This window comes from Halichoeres trimaculatus, unplaced genomic scaffold (genome assembly GCF_033239565.1).
Source record: "Halichoeres trimaculatus isolate MK-OKI-2021-1 unplaced genomic scaffold, fHalTri1.1 fHalTri1_scaffold_13, whole genome shotgun sequence".
In the NCBI taxonomy this organism is placed as follows: domain Eukaryota; kingdom Metazoa; phylum Chordata; class Actinopteri; order Labriformes; family Labridae; genus Halichoeres; species Halichoeres trimaculatus.
The window spans coordinates 32,910,223-32,920,962 of NW_027437191.1; the positions used below are offsets into that span (position 1 = coordinate 32,910,223).

At 36.1% G+C, this 10,740-nt stretch overlaps 2 protein-coding genes across 2 annotated transcripts; both read left to right on the forward strand.

Moving 5' to 3' along the window:
- The first annotated feature begins 150 nt into the window (after positions 1-150).
- LOC141801956 (required for drug-induced death protein 1-like) lies at positions 151-5,833 on the forward strand. Its single transcript, XM_074685307.1, has 2 exons — positions 151-520; positions 3,730-5,833. The coding sequence occupies exons 1-2, from the start codon at positions 236-238 to the stop codon at positions 3,865-3,867; spliced, it is 423 nt and encodes a 140-aa protein (XP_074541408.1). The 5' UTR covers positions 151-235; the 3' UTR covers positions 3,868-5,833.
- Positions 5,834-7,739: 1,906 nt separating this feature from the next.
- Positions 7,740-9,666, forward strand: tmem18 (transmembrane protein 18). Its single transcript, XM_074685477.1, has 5 exons — positions 7,740-7,903; positions 8,038-8,155; positions 8,936-8,990; positions 9,104-9,197; positions 9,290-9,666. Exons 1-5 carry the CDS (start codon positions 7,811-7,813, stop codon positions 9,386-9,388), a joined length of 459 nt encoding a protein of 152 aa, XP_074541578.1. The 5' UTR covers positions 7,740-7,810; the 3' UTR covers positions 9,389-9,666.
- The last annotated feature ends 1,074 nt before the right edge of the window (positions 9,667-10,740 follow it).

Here is a 10,740-nt window from a genome sequence, read left to right on the forward strand (position 1 = left end):
ATAAAAGTCTGAGCGCCGATCCTTCAGCTTCAGACTCTGATGTTTATTGAGGTCAGTCTGCAGAGGCGGGGTTTGCACCTTTAAGGGCTCCGTGCCAAATCCTGCACACAGGGCGGTCCGCTGGAATGCACTTCCACTCATGCACGTTAACATCTCCTGACAACAAACCTGACCTCCTGAGGAAACTGCTGCTTTTGTCCCCCTCACATCCCAGAGAGCGCGGCGAGCAGAAAACATGAAGCCCGTTTCGCTACCGTCCAGGTTCTTTGACATGAACTCGGCAGCAGAGACCCTGAACCTGGGGCCATTGAAGTATCAGCGGCATGTGGACTGCGTGGATCCCCCTGATGGCAGCCAGCCGGCGGCAGAGGATGGGAGACCAAACGAGAAGTGCCACAGGGAAATTAATTTTGCATTTCTGCCAGAGAGGTACGAGACGCTGGTGGATGACGAGGCCCACGCCAAGGCGAAAGAAGAGAAGAAAAGGAAGAAGAAAGAGAAGTACAAAAAAGTCAAGAAGGTTGGTTTGGAAGTTTTAGTCTTTATGTAAAATAAACTTTTAAATCCAGTTTGTGTTTATCATCGTGCCATGAAAACAAGAGCTACATATGCTGTCATCATCAGTGATGGGTACTGAATAAGTTGGACCACTTCACTTAAAATGTAACAATACCATGTTCAGGTACTTACACTGCAAAAAACTGAAATCTTATTAAGTGTTTTTGTCTTATTTTCAGTAGAAATTGTCTTTTTAGACTTAATATAAGCCACGATCACTCGGCGAGTCCAAAAAACATCTTTTTTCAAGTTGTTTAAAGACAGAAATAAGTTGTGAAGTACTTGAAACAAGTAAAAAAAATCTGCCAGTGGAACAAGAGAAAAGTTACTTGTTTTAAGACTTTTTCTAGTTTCAAGCAAGTTTTCTAGTAAATTTTTCTTGTTCCATTGGCAGATTTTTTTTTTTTTTACTTGTTTCAAGCAATTCAGACCTAATTTTGTCTTTAAATAACTAAAAACAAGACATTTTTCTGGACAATTCAGGTGAATTTGGCTTGTTTTTAACTCTAAAAAGACATTTTCCATTGAGAATAAGACAAAAACACTTGATAAGATTTCCATTTTTTCCAGTGTAAACACATCCTTGTGACTGTAAGGGAATGGAGGAGTAGGTGATTTTTCATGCTGGACATGGAATCAGAGTTGCAAGTTTAGACACTGAGATATAAATACGGTATATTGGAAAGCTTTGAGATTTAACTATTAAATGAATTGATATTTATTTCCACATAAACACACAAAAGTACCTAAAATTGGAACCATCGAGTACCAGTACAGATTGCCAGGTACTGGGCAGTGGTACTTCCCTGGTCATGAGGGATCACAAAAAGTATGACTTCAGTTTTTCTTAAACACCTTATCAGACACTTTCCCTGTGAAATAAAGCTAAAGTCGAACCATAATATTAGTTACAATCATCTTGACTCTCCCATCAGACCTTTGGGTCTCATGTACTTAACCCCCACTCAAGCCAAAACCTGTGTGTTTTTTTTCTTATTTGAAGTAGGAATTGTCTTACTATGCTTGATATGAGTCACATTCAGCTTATGAGTCCAGAAAAAAAATGTCTGATTTCAAGTTATTTAAAGATAAAATGAGGTCTAAATTGATTTTTATTAGTAAAAAAAAAAATTCTGCCAATGGAAGAGGAGAAATTTGCTTGAAACTAATAAAAAAATCTTAATACAAGAAACTTTTCTCTTGTTCCATTTGCAGATTTTTTTTTAACTTGTTACAAGCAATTCAGACCTTATCTTGTCTTTAAATAACTTGAAACCAGACATTCTGGACTGATCAGGTGAATGTGTCTCATGTTGAGTCTAAAAAAGACAATTTTACCTTAAATAAGACAAAACACACTTGATAAGATTTCCGTTTTTTGCAGCGCAGACCATGGTGTTTGAGGCCCACCTATACTCAGGAAGTTCTACACTGCAAAAAATGAAATCTTATCAAGTGTTTTTTTTGTTTTTGTTTTTTTGATTGCAAGAAAATTTGCTTGAACAATTTTTATACAACTTTTCTCTTGTTCCTTAGGCAGATTATTTTTACTTGTTACAGCAATTCAGACCTCAATTTTGTGGACTTGTCAGGTGAATGTGGCTCATATTAAGTCTAAAAAGACATTTTCTACTGAAAACAAGACAAGAACACTTGATAAGATTTCAGTTTTTTGAAGTGAATAAGATACAATAAGTGATAGATAAACAATCAAATAAGCGATAAAGCAGCAGTAAGTTCCAAAATAGGCGATACGTACTAAACCAGATAAATTATATTTAAATTAAGAGGTAATACAGGGCAAGATGGACTATGTTAAACAAATATTGCACTTGAAGATGAGTAATTTGAATGAATACACATATTTCTTATTTATCAAGTTATTTAAAGCCAAAATGAGGTCTAAATTGCTTGTTACAAGTTAAACAAAAAATCTGTTTTTTTATTGTTGCATTGGCAGTTTTTTTTCCTATTACAGCAATTCAGACCTCATTTTGGCTTTAAATAACTTAAAATAAGACATTTGTCAGGTGAATGTGGCTCATAGTAAGTCTAAAAAGACACTTTTTACTTAAAATAAGACAAAAACGCTTGATAAGATTCCTTTTTATTGCAGTGTAAATACCAGTCGAACAAGTTTAATAGGAGAACGGATAGATGAATAAACTACTTTTACGGATCTGATCACTTCCTCAAGCTTTCCCACAGTTCATATCATCAACACGCCTCCATCACTTCTTTGATCAACACATGAAAACAAGTTTATTGTGTCAGTAGCTTGAGTTGATCATTAACAACACTCTGACAGCGTCTTGGGGTTGGTGACTGATTACTTTATAACCCGCACACGTGCGACTGATAAGAAACATTCCTAGCAGAGGGCGGCACGTGATGACGAACAATAACAGAGTGTTTGTGGTCGTAGAAAAATAAATCACAAATGATCGACGGGATGAGGAAGAAGGATGTAGGTTATGGTTAAACTATACTTGTTAAAGTTTTCCTTGTGTACAAACTTACATGTGTAATGATGAAGATGCTCAGAGTGATAAAACTTTGTCTTTTTCCTTTAATTTCAGTTTGAGTTCTTTGGGTAAGTTTAAACCTGAACTCTATTTTGAAAACAAATCAACACAAATCATCATATTAAATGAAACAACCTCCTGATAATCTCCACCCTTCTGTTGCTCAGAAAGTTCAGCCAGTGTGTTAAAATATTTTTACCCTCCACGCTCAGGAAGCTTCATTGTTTCAGCGTCATTTTTCACATCAGCTGACTTCCTGCTTCCTGTTGAGCCCCTCAGCCCTTTCCTGTTCCTGGAGGATGAGGGACAATGGTGTTCGGGAGGTTTTTGTTGATGTTTTGGGATCTGTCACAGACTGTCCTGCTCCTCCTGTGGAGCTATTGTCTTTCATCACCCCGTGAAGTTTCTCTTTTTGATTGATTCCACCTGATTTCATGACCTGGTTTAATCCCCGTGTGTCGTTGACCTAGTTCTGAAACTTTTAATCTGAATGAAGAAGGGAAATTAATGTCACATGGTTTCATTTGAGTCTAATAGGAAAACAATCTCATTAAGGAAGCAGAGCAGTTTTTAATTACACCTTGATTCATATTAAGTTTTTACTGGTGGGTGAATATTAAACGTCAAGTGTTTGTTTTTATTTCAGAATGTCGGCAAAGCGATGCGTGCCACCTGGAAGTGTCTGATGCTCGGTCTCTACAACTTCGCCCTCGGCTACTCCACGCCGATCACGGTGGCCGCTACATTCGTCCCTGACTTTCACCCCGGCAGGAACACGAGCTGAGCTACAAACACCTCCTCCACCACAGACTTCACTGTACATTTCATTATCCTACAGATAAAAACCAAAGACTTTTAACGTGTTTGAAACGTTTGTGTATTTGAAACTGAAATGTTTTCATACTGGAGAAAACAGGTCCTGAAGAGGTGCCTTTCTGTAAATATTCTTTCTTACAGCCTCTATTTAAACTTTTTTTATAGTGATAAAATTCTTTCTCATTATAACATCTTGATGAATTACTGTACACAAAATATATCCAAATTGAGGGTCCTCGCTCTAAGGAAGCGGACACTTTCATATTCCAGTCCATTTCTTTTGTCATATTATACCATCTGCTCTTTGAGCTGTAATTTCAACCCCTAAAAGTGCTGAAAACTCACTTAAAATTGGCACACACCTGGGATTTGGACAAAAAATTCAAAATAATACACAAACTGACCACTAGTATACCAAAATTTGCTCTCTAGCGCCACCTAGGCACACTAAAATGGCTCTCAATGGTAGTAGGATTGTGTAGAGAGATCAAACCTATATCAAAATGTGCGTCTTATTGTGACACACAAATTATATCTAAACACCCCTGGCCTATCTCAAACAGGAAGCTGGCAATTTGCCTTTCAAAACAAAATTTGGCCACATTTTCGGGCCTTAAACAAAAAAGCTCTTTCCTAGACCATTAATGGTATCGGCTTGAAATTCGCTCAGATGATAGAGTGGACCCTGCTTTACAAAAGCTATGTATGAATTTTTTGTACCTCAAAAGGTTTTTGAATGACAAGCCCTCAAAGTTGGTGACAGAAGCCCTCTCAGGCGCCCCTATTAGAATGAATGGGAGAGGAACCTCCAGCTCTACGCAAGCTGTAGCAGTTAGGCCTCTACACAAAAAGTAAAAGTGGTACAGTTTTAAAAATGACATGGATGGATTCCTGACAAAATTTACTTCAAAAATGTCTTATTTTTAGAGAGATTTGGTCAAAATTGTGGCACCTATGAGGAGACAATTCTAAAACTTCTGTCATTCTCAAGCCTGAGAAGGCAGCAGCTGGTGATGATGTCACTCACTGACTGACAGTTCTATGCAGCTGGTCATGTGACACACTGAAGGCGGGAAAATGGAATGTGTAACACACACATTATAGAGGGATGAAAGCTTGACAGTACAACAGTGCGAGGACCCGACCAACGCTGCCTTAAGCTTTTATGATATTAGAATACACCTGCAGTTAAGATCATAGAAGACTGTGAAATAGTTTTTGCATTCACATAAAGCCTTAAAATGCAAAAGTACTGTCTGTTCCCAGAGAACGTGTTTGAATGGTGTTTGCATGTGTGCAGAGAGTTCAGTGGTAATGTAGAAAAACGTGGACACTGGGTGATTCACGGTGCTGTAGAGGTTAATAAGGGTGCAGCACTGTTAGAGATGATTTACAAGCAGGAAAGTCTGAGCAGAGGAGTGAGCGTCGATATGTTTCCTGGAAAGATTTAGTGAATTAAGCCTTGAGGATTCTTTAAATGGAACGTAATACTGTGACTTTCTGAGTTAGCACAAAGTTCACAAGCATTTTATTGAGTGTGTGAGTTGAAACTGGAAGTGAATTCATGATATTTGTAAGTTGATGTTTGATAAATTGTTAATAAATTGTTCACATAATCTGTGTTAAATGGTATTTTTCACTTCTTTTACATTGTTATGGCTCCAGTGTAAATGATTGACAGCTACAAAGGCCATAACTGAGTTAAAGTCTCTTTCTCTTACACATCATATCATCTACACAGAGCAATAAAACTGTTTTTTGTTTTGGCTTGGAAAAAATAACCCAATTTGTTAGAAGGTCCATTTTTAAGGTGAGATACTTTGCCTATGAACAGGAATGGGATTTTGTTCACCTTGTTTTTTTCATTTACCTAAAAAGCAAAACAGTAACAGTCTGTTGTTGTAGGTCCATGTTTCACTTACTCACTATGTGCCGTTAATATTTTTTCCCCCCTTGTATCTATCTGTCAGGTTTTTTTATGTAGATATTATTGCTAACTGCATTTGTTGTTTATTCATAACATTATTTCATACCAGCGACTAATCAACATTGCACCTTTTGTATACTCTGTTTATACATCAATATAAAAAAGATATTGACTTTATTAAAAAGAAAAAAAAAGGATGGGAATTAATCATAGTAGTTTGATGTTTTTAGCTTTTATCTTGGTCTTTATGCTCTCATTTTATATAGCATGGTTGAATTTGTATTACCTGGGTTCATATGGGTTGAAGCTTGTGTTCCATGTGTGATGCTTGTGTTTGTTTTTATGTTCCGGCTGTTAAATTACTTAGTCTTCCATTTTAAAAAGTGCTATGCAAATACAATAATAATAATAATAATAATAATAATAATAATAATAATAATAATAATAATAATAATAATAATAATAATACGTGTAATAATAATAATAACAATGATAATGATAATAATAATAATAATAATAATAATAATAATAATAATGATAATAATAATAATAATAATAATAATAATAATAATGATAATAATAATAATGATAATAATAATAATAATAATAATAATAATAATAATAATAATAATAATAATAATAATAATAATAATAATTATTATTATTATTATTATTATTATTATCATTATTATTATTATTATTATTTTATTTCATTTTAGTAATGGAAGGAACTGTTCCTAAATGTAACACAGAGCGACTGGAAACTGTCAGAAACAAAACATTTATGTTACTAAAATGCTAAAAGCCAAAGCAGTACCTTTAACATTTATTCACAAAAAAAAAAGAGAAAATGAATAAAGTGGGTAGAATAGAATAGAATAGAATAGAATAGAATAGAATAGAATAGAATAGAATAGAATAGAATAGAATGGAATGAAATATAATTACTTTATTGATCCCACACTGTGAAATTGTGGTGTTACAACAGCAAGTACCAGAGCCAGTAGAACAATAATATATATACATAAGCACTCAAAAACATAACAAGGGTTTCATACCCTGTGTGTGGCTAATACCTTACCTTTATTGACCCGGTACAGACCGGTAGAAAGTTATGTTTGTTATGTTTTCGACTTTATCCTTATATTTTATATCAGCCTATTGTTCAATGTAATACTTAAGGAATAGACGAAGATGTGGCATTGCTTCTACATTGGAAAGCCGGTAGACAGTTAAGGATAAGGTATATATGTGCCGAACAGGATCTCTGATCTGTGCGGGACACAGGGGCCACCACACATCCACGGGAGTCGTCTGCAGGTTGGAGGTTCTCAGGGGATTTCGAAGTGGCTCAATACTTCAAGAAAAAAAATTACTCCTAAAAACAGGAGGAAAAATAACCACGAAAAAAAAACAGGTTGGAGGTTCTCGCGGGATTTCAAAGTAGCTCGATACTTCAGGGAAAAAAAATTACCCCCCAAAACAGGAAAAAGTAATCTAAAAACAGAAAAAAATTACTCATAAAAACAGAAATAACTATAACAAAAAAACATACCTATAAAAAAATTATTAAACAGAAAAACAAAATTATTTACCGCAAAAAAATACTCATTAAAACAGAAATAATTATCACAAAAAACAAACCAATAAAAAATATTAATCAGAAAAACAAAATTAATTACCACAACAAACACACCGAAGATTCTAATCTGAAAAACCTGAGTTTTTTTTTCTTCAAGTGAAAGCAATACGCTTCCGTAAATAACTAATAAAAAATGGATAAAGAAATAAATATAAGCACGACAGACAGAGCTCCACACCGGCTGGTGGCGCCAAAGCCCATCCTGAAAGAGCGTTTCACTTCAAAAACTACAAGCCGTCGCTTCTGTGACGTAAACCTATTGCGACAGCGTGTGTCTTCCGTATATTCGGGAAGAATTGTTTACATTAGACACCAACAGAAACTGAGGAGTAATTAGTGAATATGACGGAACAAAAAGCTCAGAACATCAGCTCAATCCCTATAGACGGCTTCAGTAATGTGAGAATCACATCGATATGGACTTTCCTCATGTCGGTAAGTTCTCTTTTTGCTTCTGGAGCTAATGTTAGCATTTTAGCTCAGCGAGCCTCTGTCCCAATGAACTGTTAATAAACCATGAACTGTAGGGGAGGATTTCTGCTTATTGTGTGTTTCTCTGCTGATCTCAGGTCCAGTGGTCGGAGCCGTGGCTCATCGGACTGTTGGTGTTTCATGTCGTGTGTTTGTTCCTGACGGTGGTGACGTGCAGGTTTTACAGAGCTCAGATCTGTCACTTCGTGCTAATGGGTAAGCTAGCATCACAACACGTATGTCAGAGTAAGACGAGACATGTATGTTTAAAACTTTGATATGTGGTGGAATACTATCTAAAAAATTTGAGCTTATTATTAGTATTATTATTAGTAGTAGTAGTAGTAGCAGTATTACTGGTAGTAGTAGCAGTATTAGAAGTATTAGTCGCATTACTTTAATATAATCAATTAAAATGTACACTTCCTATTAATTTTCAGTTTTCAATTTCGAGATTTTTTTTTGCAAATTTTTTGCACAAGTGTAGAAATGTTATTACACCTTTCGCTCATATTTCATTTTTCCACTTTAAAAAAAAAAAAAAAAAAAAAAAAATCTAAAATTCAACTAAGCCATCAGCTGATTTTGTAATCTGAGTATTGACTGACAAACCAATATTTGTACATCCTGACAACATCCTGAACAGTGGGTGTTTAACATGTGTTAGTTTTTCACCCATATAAGGAAATAAGATTGGTCATTTGAATGACGTACAATCAAAATTAAATCAACATTTGTCTTTGGATTGTCTGTTTTTTGTGTTATTTTATGACTCAAAGGCTAATAAGAATAAATTACATTAATTTCATATGAAACCTGATTATCACACCAGTCAAAAATGCTCCCTTATATGATAAATTGTTGTACACAGCTGTGACAGTATGTCCTGATGTTTTGCTTGGATTTGTGGATTAAAGAAGAAGGGTAATTTCCTGACGCTGGTTGTTCCACAGGAAGTGTTAAAGATAATAATTGTCACATCACCTCTCTTCACAGCTGGCCTGGTGTACAGCGCTGAATATCTAAATGAATTTGCAGCCATGAACTGGAGGTAGGACCACTGCAGTGCTGAGCCATGTTGATTTTTGCTCTGTTGTTCCTCAGTTTGACACAATACAGAAGTTAAAAAACTTCAAGTGTTTTACTCTTTTCTCTCTGCTGTAGATCCTTCTCTAACTTCCAGTACTTCGACTCAAAGGGCATGTTCATCTCTCTCGTCTTCTCTATTCCTCTTCTCCTCAACGCCGTTATTATTGTGGTAAGATAATCCTCCTCCTTGTAAAGCAAATCAGATGTTACAAGCACAACTCGACATCAGTTTACATCAACCCTTGTGTTGTGCTCTGACAGGTGGTGTGGATCTACAGGACCTTTTCAACTATGACTGAACTCAAGACACTCCAGCTCAAGCGAAAGGCACGCAGAGAGAAGAAAGCGAAACATGACTGATCTCTCTTTTTTATCTCCAAAAATGGGCCTCGTTGGGAGGAATTAAGAAAAAGAAGTGTCTCTGACATGCTAATCCTGAATTTTGGAATAGGAAGACAGATTCCTCCTTGTGGTCACAAGGATTTTTAACAGGATTTTACACTGAAGTCGGTCAGTGCTGGGTTTCTCTTTCTGGTGAAGAAAGATGCTGCTGAATATTCTGTACACTCTCTACTGAGATAGGGCCAAAAGAAAGTTCATGTTTTCTATTTAATGCTGTTTTGAGGTGTATAAAATGCACAAAATTAAAGTGTTTTTCTCAACATTTGTTGTGTTTTACTCCTGATTTAATGGCTGGAGAATATGTCCTCACACAGACTGCACATTGAAGAGTTTAAAGAGCAGTAAATGGAATTTTAATGGGAAAAGGAAAACGCATTTTAAATCATGCCCTATCCCTTATTTATGTGGGCTAGACTACTTTGTGTGGAGCATAAATCTCTTCTTGTTTATAATAAGTTTATCCTCTCAGACTAGGGGAGGTTAAAAAATGTCAGCGTTGAGGAGGGGAAACCACAAAGCATCAACTTTCTTCAACAAAGCCTTTGACAGGCTACTGTGGGCTGAACTGGCATTGAATGAAGGAGTTTCTGCTCCAACTTAAGTGGCTTTGAATCACAGAATCAGTCAAACTGGCTTGACAGCTCCCCCCACACTGGACTGAGGACTGGAGGAGGGGTGTAAGGTCTCATGACCTGTCAGTGATGCAGAGGCTCAGTCCTTCACATACAGGAAGAGCTGATGGGGGGTTGCTTTTCCAGTTCTTTCTTTAAGAGGAGACTTGCAAAAACTTTGACTTTGTTTCATTAAAAACCTGCACCATGACTCAGTTCTTTTCTAGTGTCTCAGTAAACTAGTGCAGCTTAATAAAATACCGCCACTACTGTTATATTAGATTTGTTTATTATACTACTATACTATTATACTTGATTTAATGAGAACCATCAATGGGATTTCACACTCAGATCTAATCTGGTAGGCTGAATAAAGAAATCTTTCTTTAAATTCACAGCCTGAACCACAAGGATAGTAGGCTATAAGGAAATTTAAGGATTGGAGTTAAAAAAGAAATATATTCAGTGTTTTCCTTGAAAAGTAAAATGTCAACCTTTACTGGAATCATCCTGCTCAATTGTCACTTCTGGGCCTCTTTAAATGTCTGAAAATGCCAACGTCTTCCTTGATTCTCCTCCTCTGCCCGTTTGTTGATGTTTTAGTTGTTTCAGGATATTTCCGGGTGGGGAGTTAGCGCGGTTAGATTAACCAATCACAGCGCGCCCAGTGTGCGCGTGGCTTTGCTGGTTGATCGGCGA

Coding starts and splice junctions, on each gene's coding strand:
- LOC141801956 (XM_074685307.1), top strand. CDS start 236: ATGAAGCCCGTTTCGCTACCGTCCAGGTTCTTTGACATGAACTCGGCA. Junction 521..3,729: donor AGTACAAAAAAGTCAAGAAG/GTTGGTTTGGAA, acceptor TTTTTATTTCAG/AATGTCGGCAAAGCGATGCG.
- tmem18 (XM_074685477.1), top strand. CDS start 7,811: ATGACGGAACAAAAAGCTCAGAACATCAGCTCAATCCCTATAGACGGC. Junction 8,156..8,935: donor CTGTCACTTCGTGCTAATGG/GTAAGCTAGCAT, acceptor CTCTCTTCACAG/CTGGCCTGGTGTACAGCGCT. Junction 8,991..9,103: donor TTTGCAGCCATGAACTGGAG/GTAGGACCACTG, acceptor TCTCTGCTGTAG/ATCCTTCTCTAACTTCCAGT.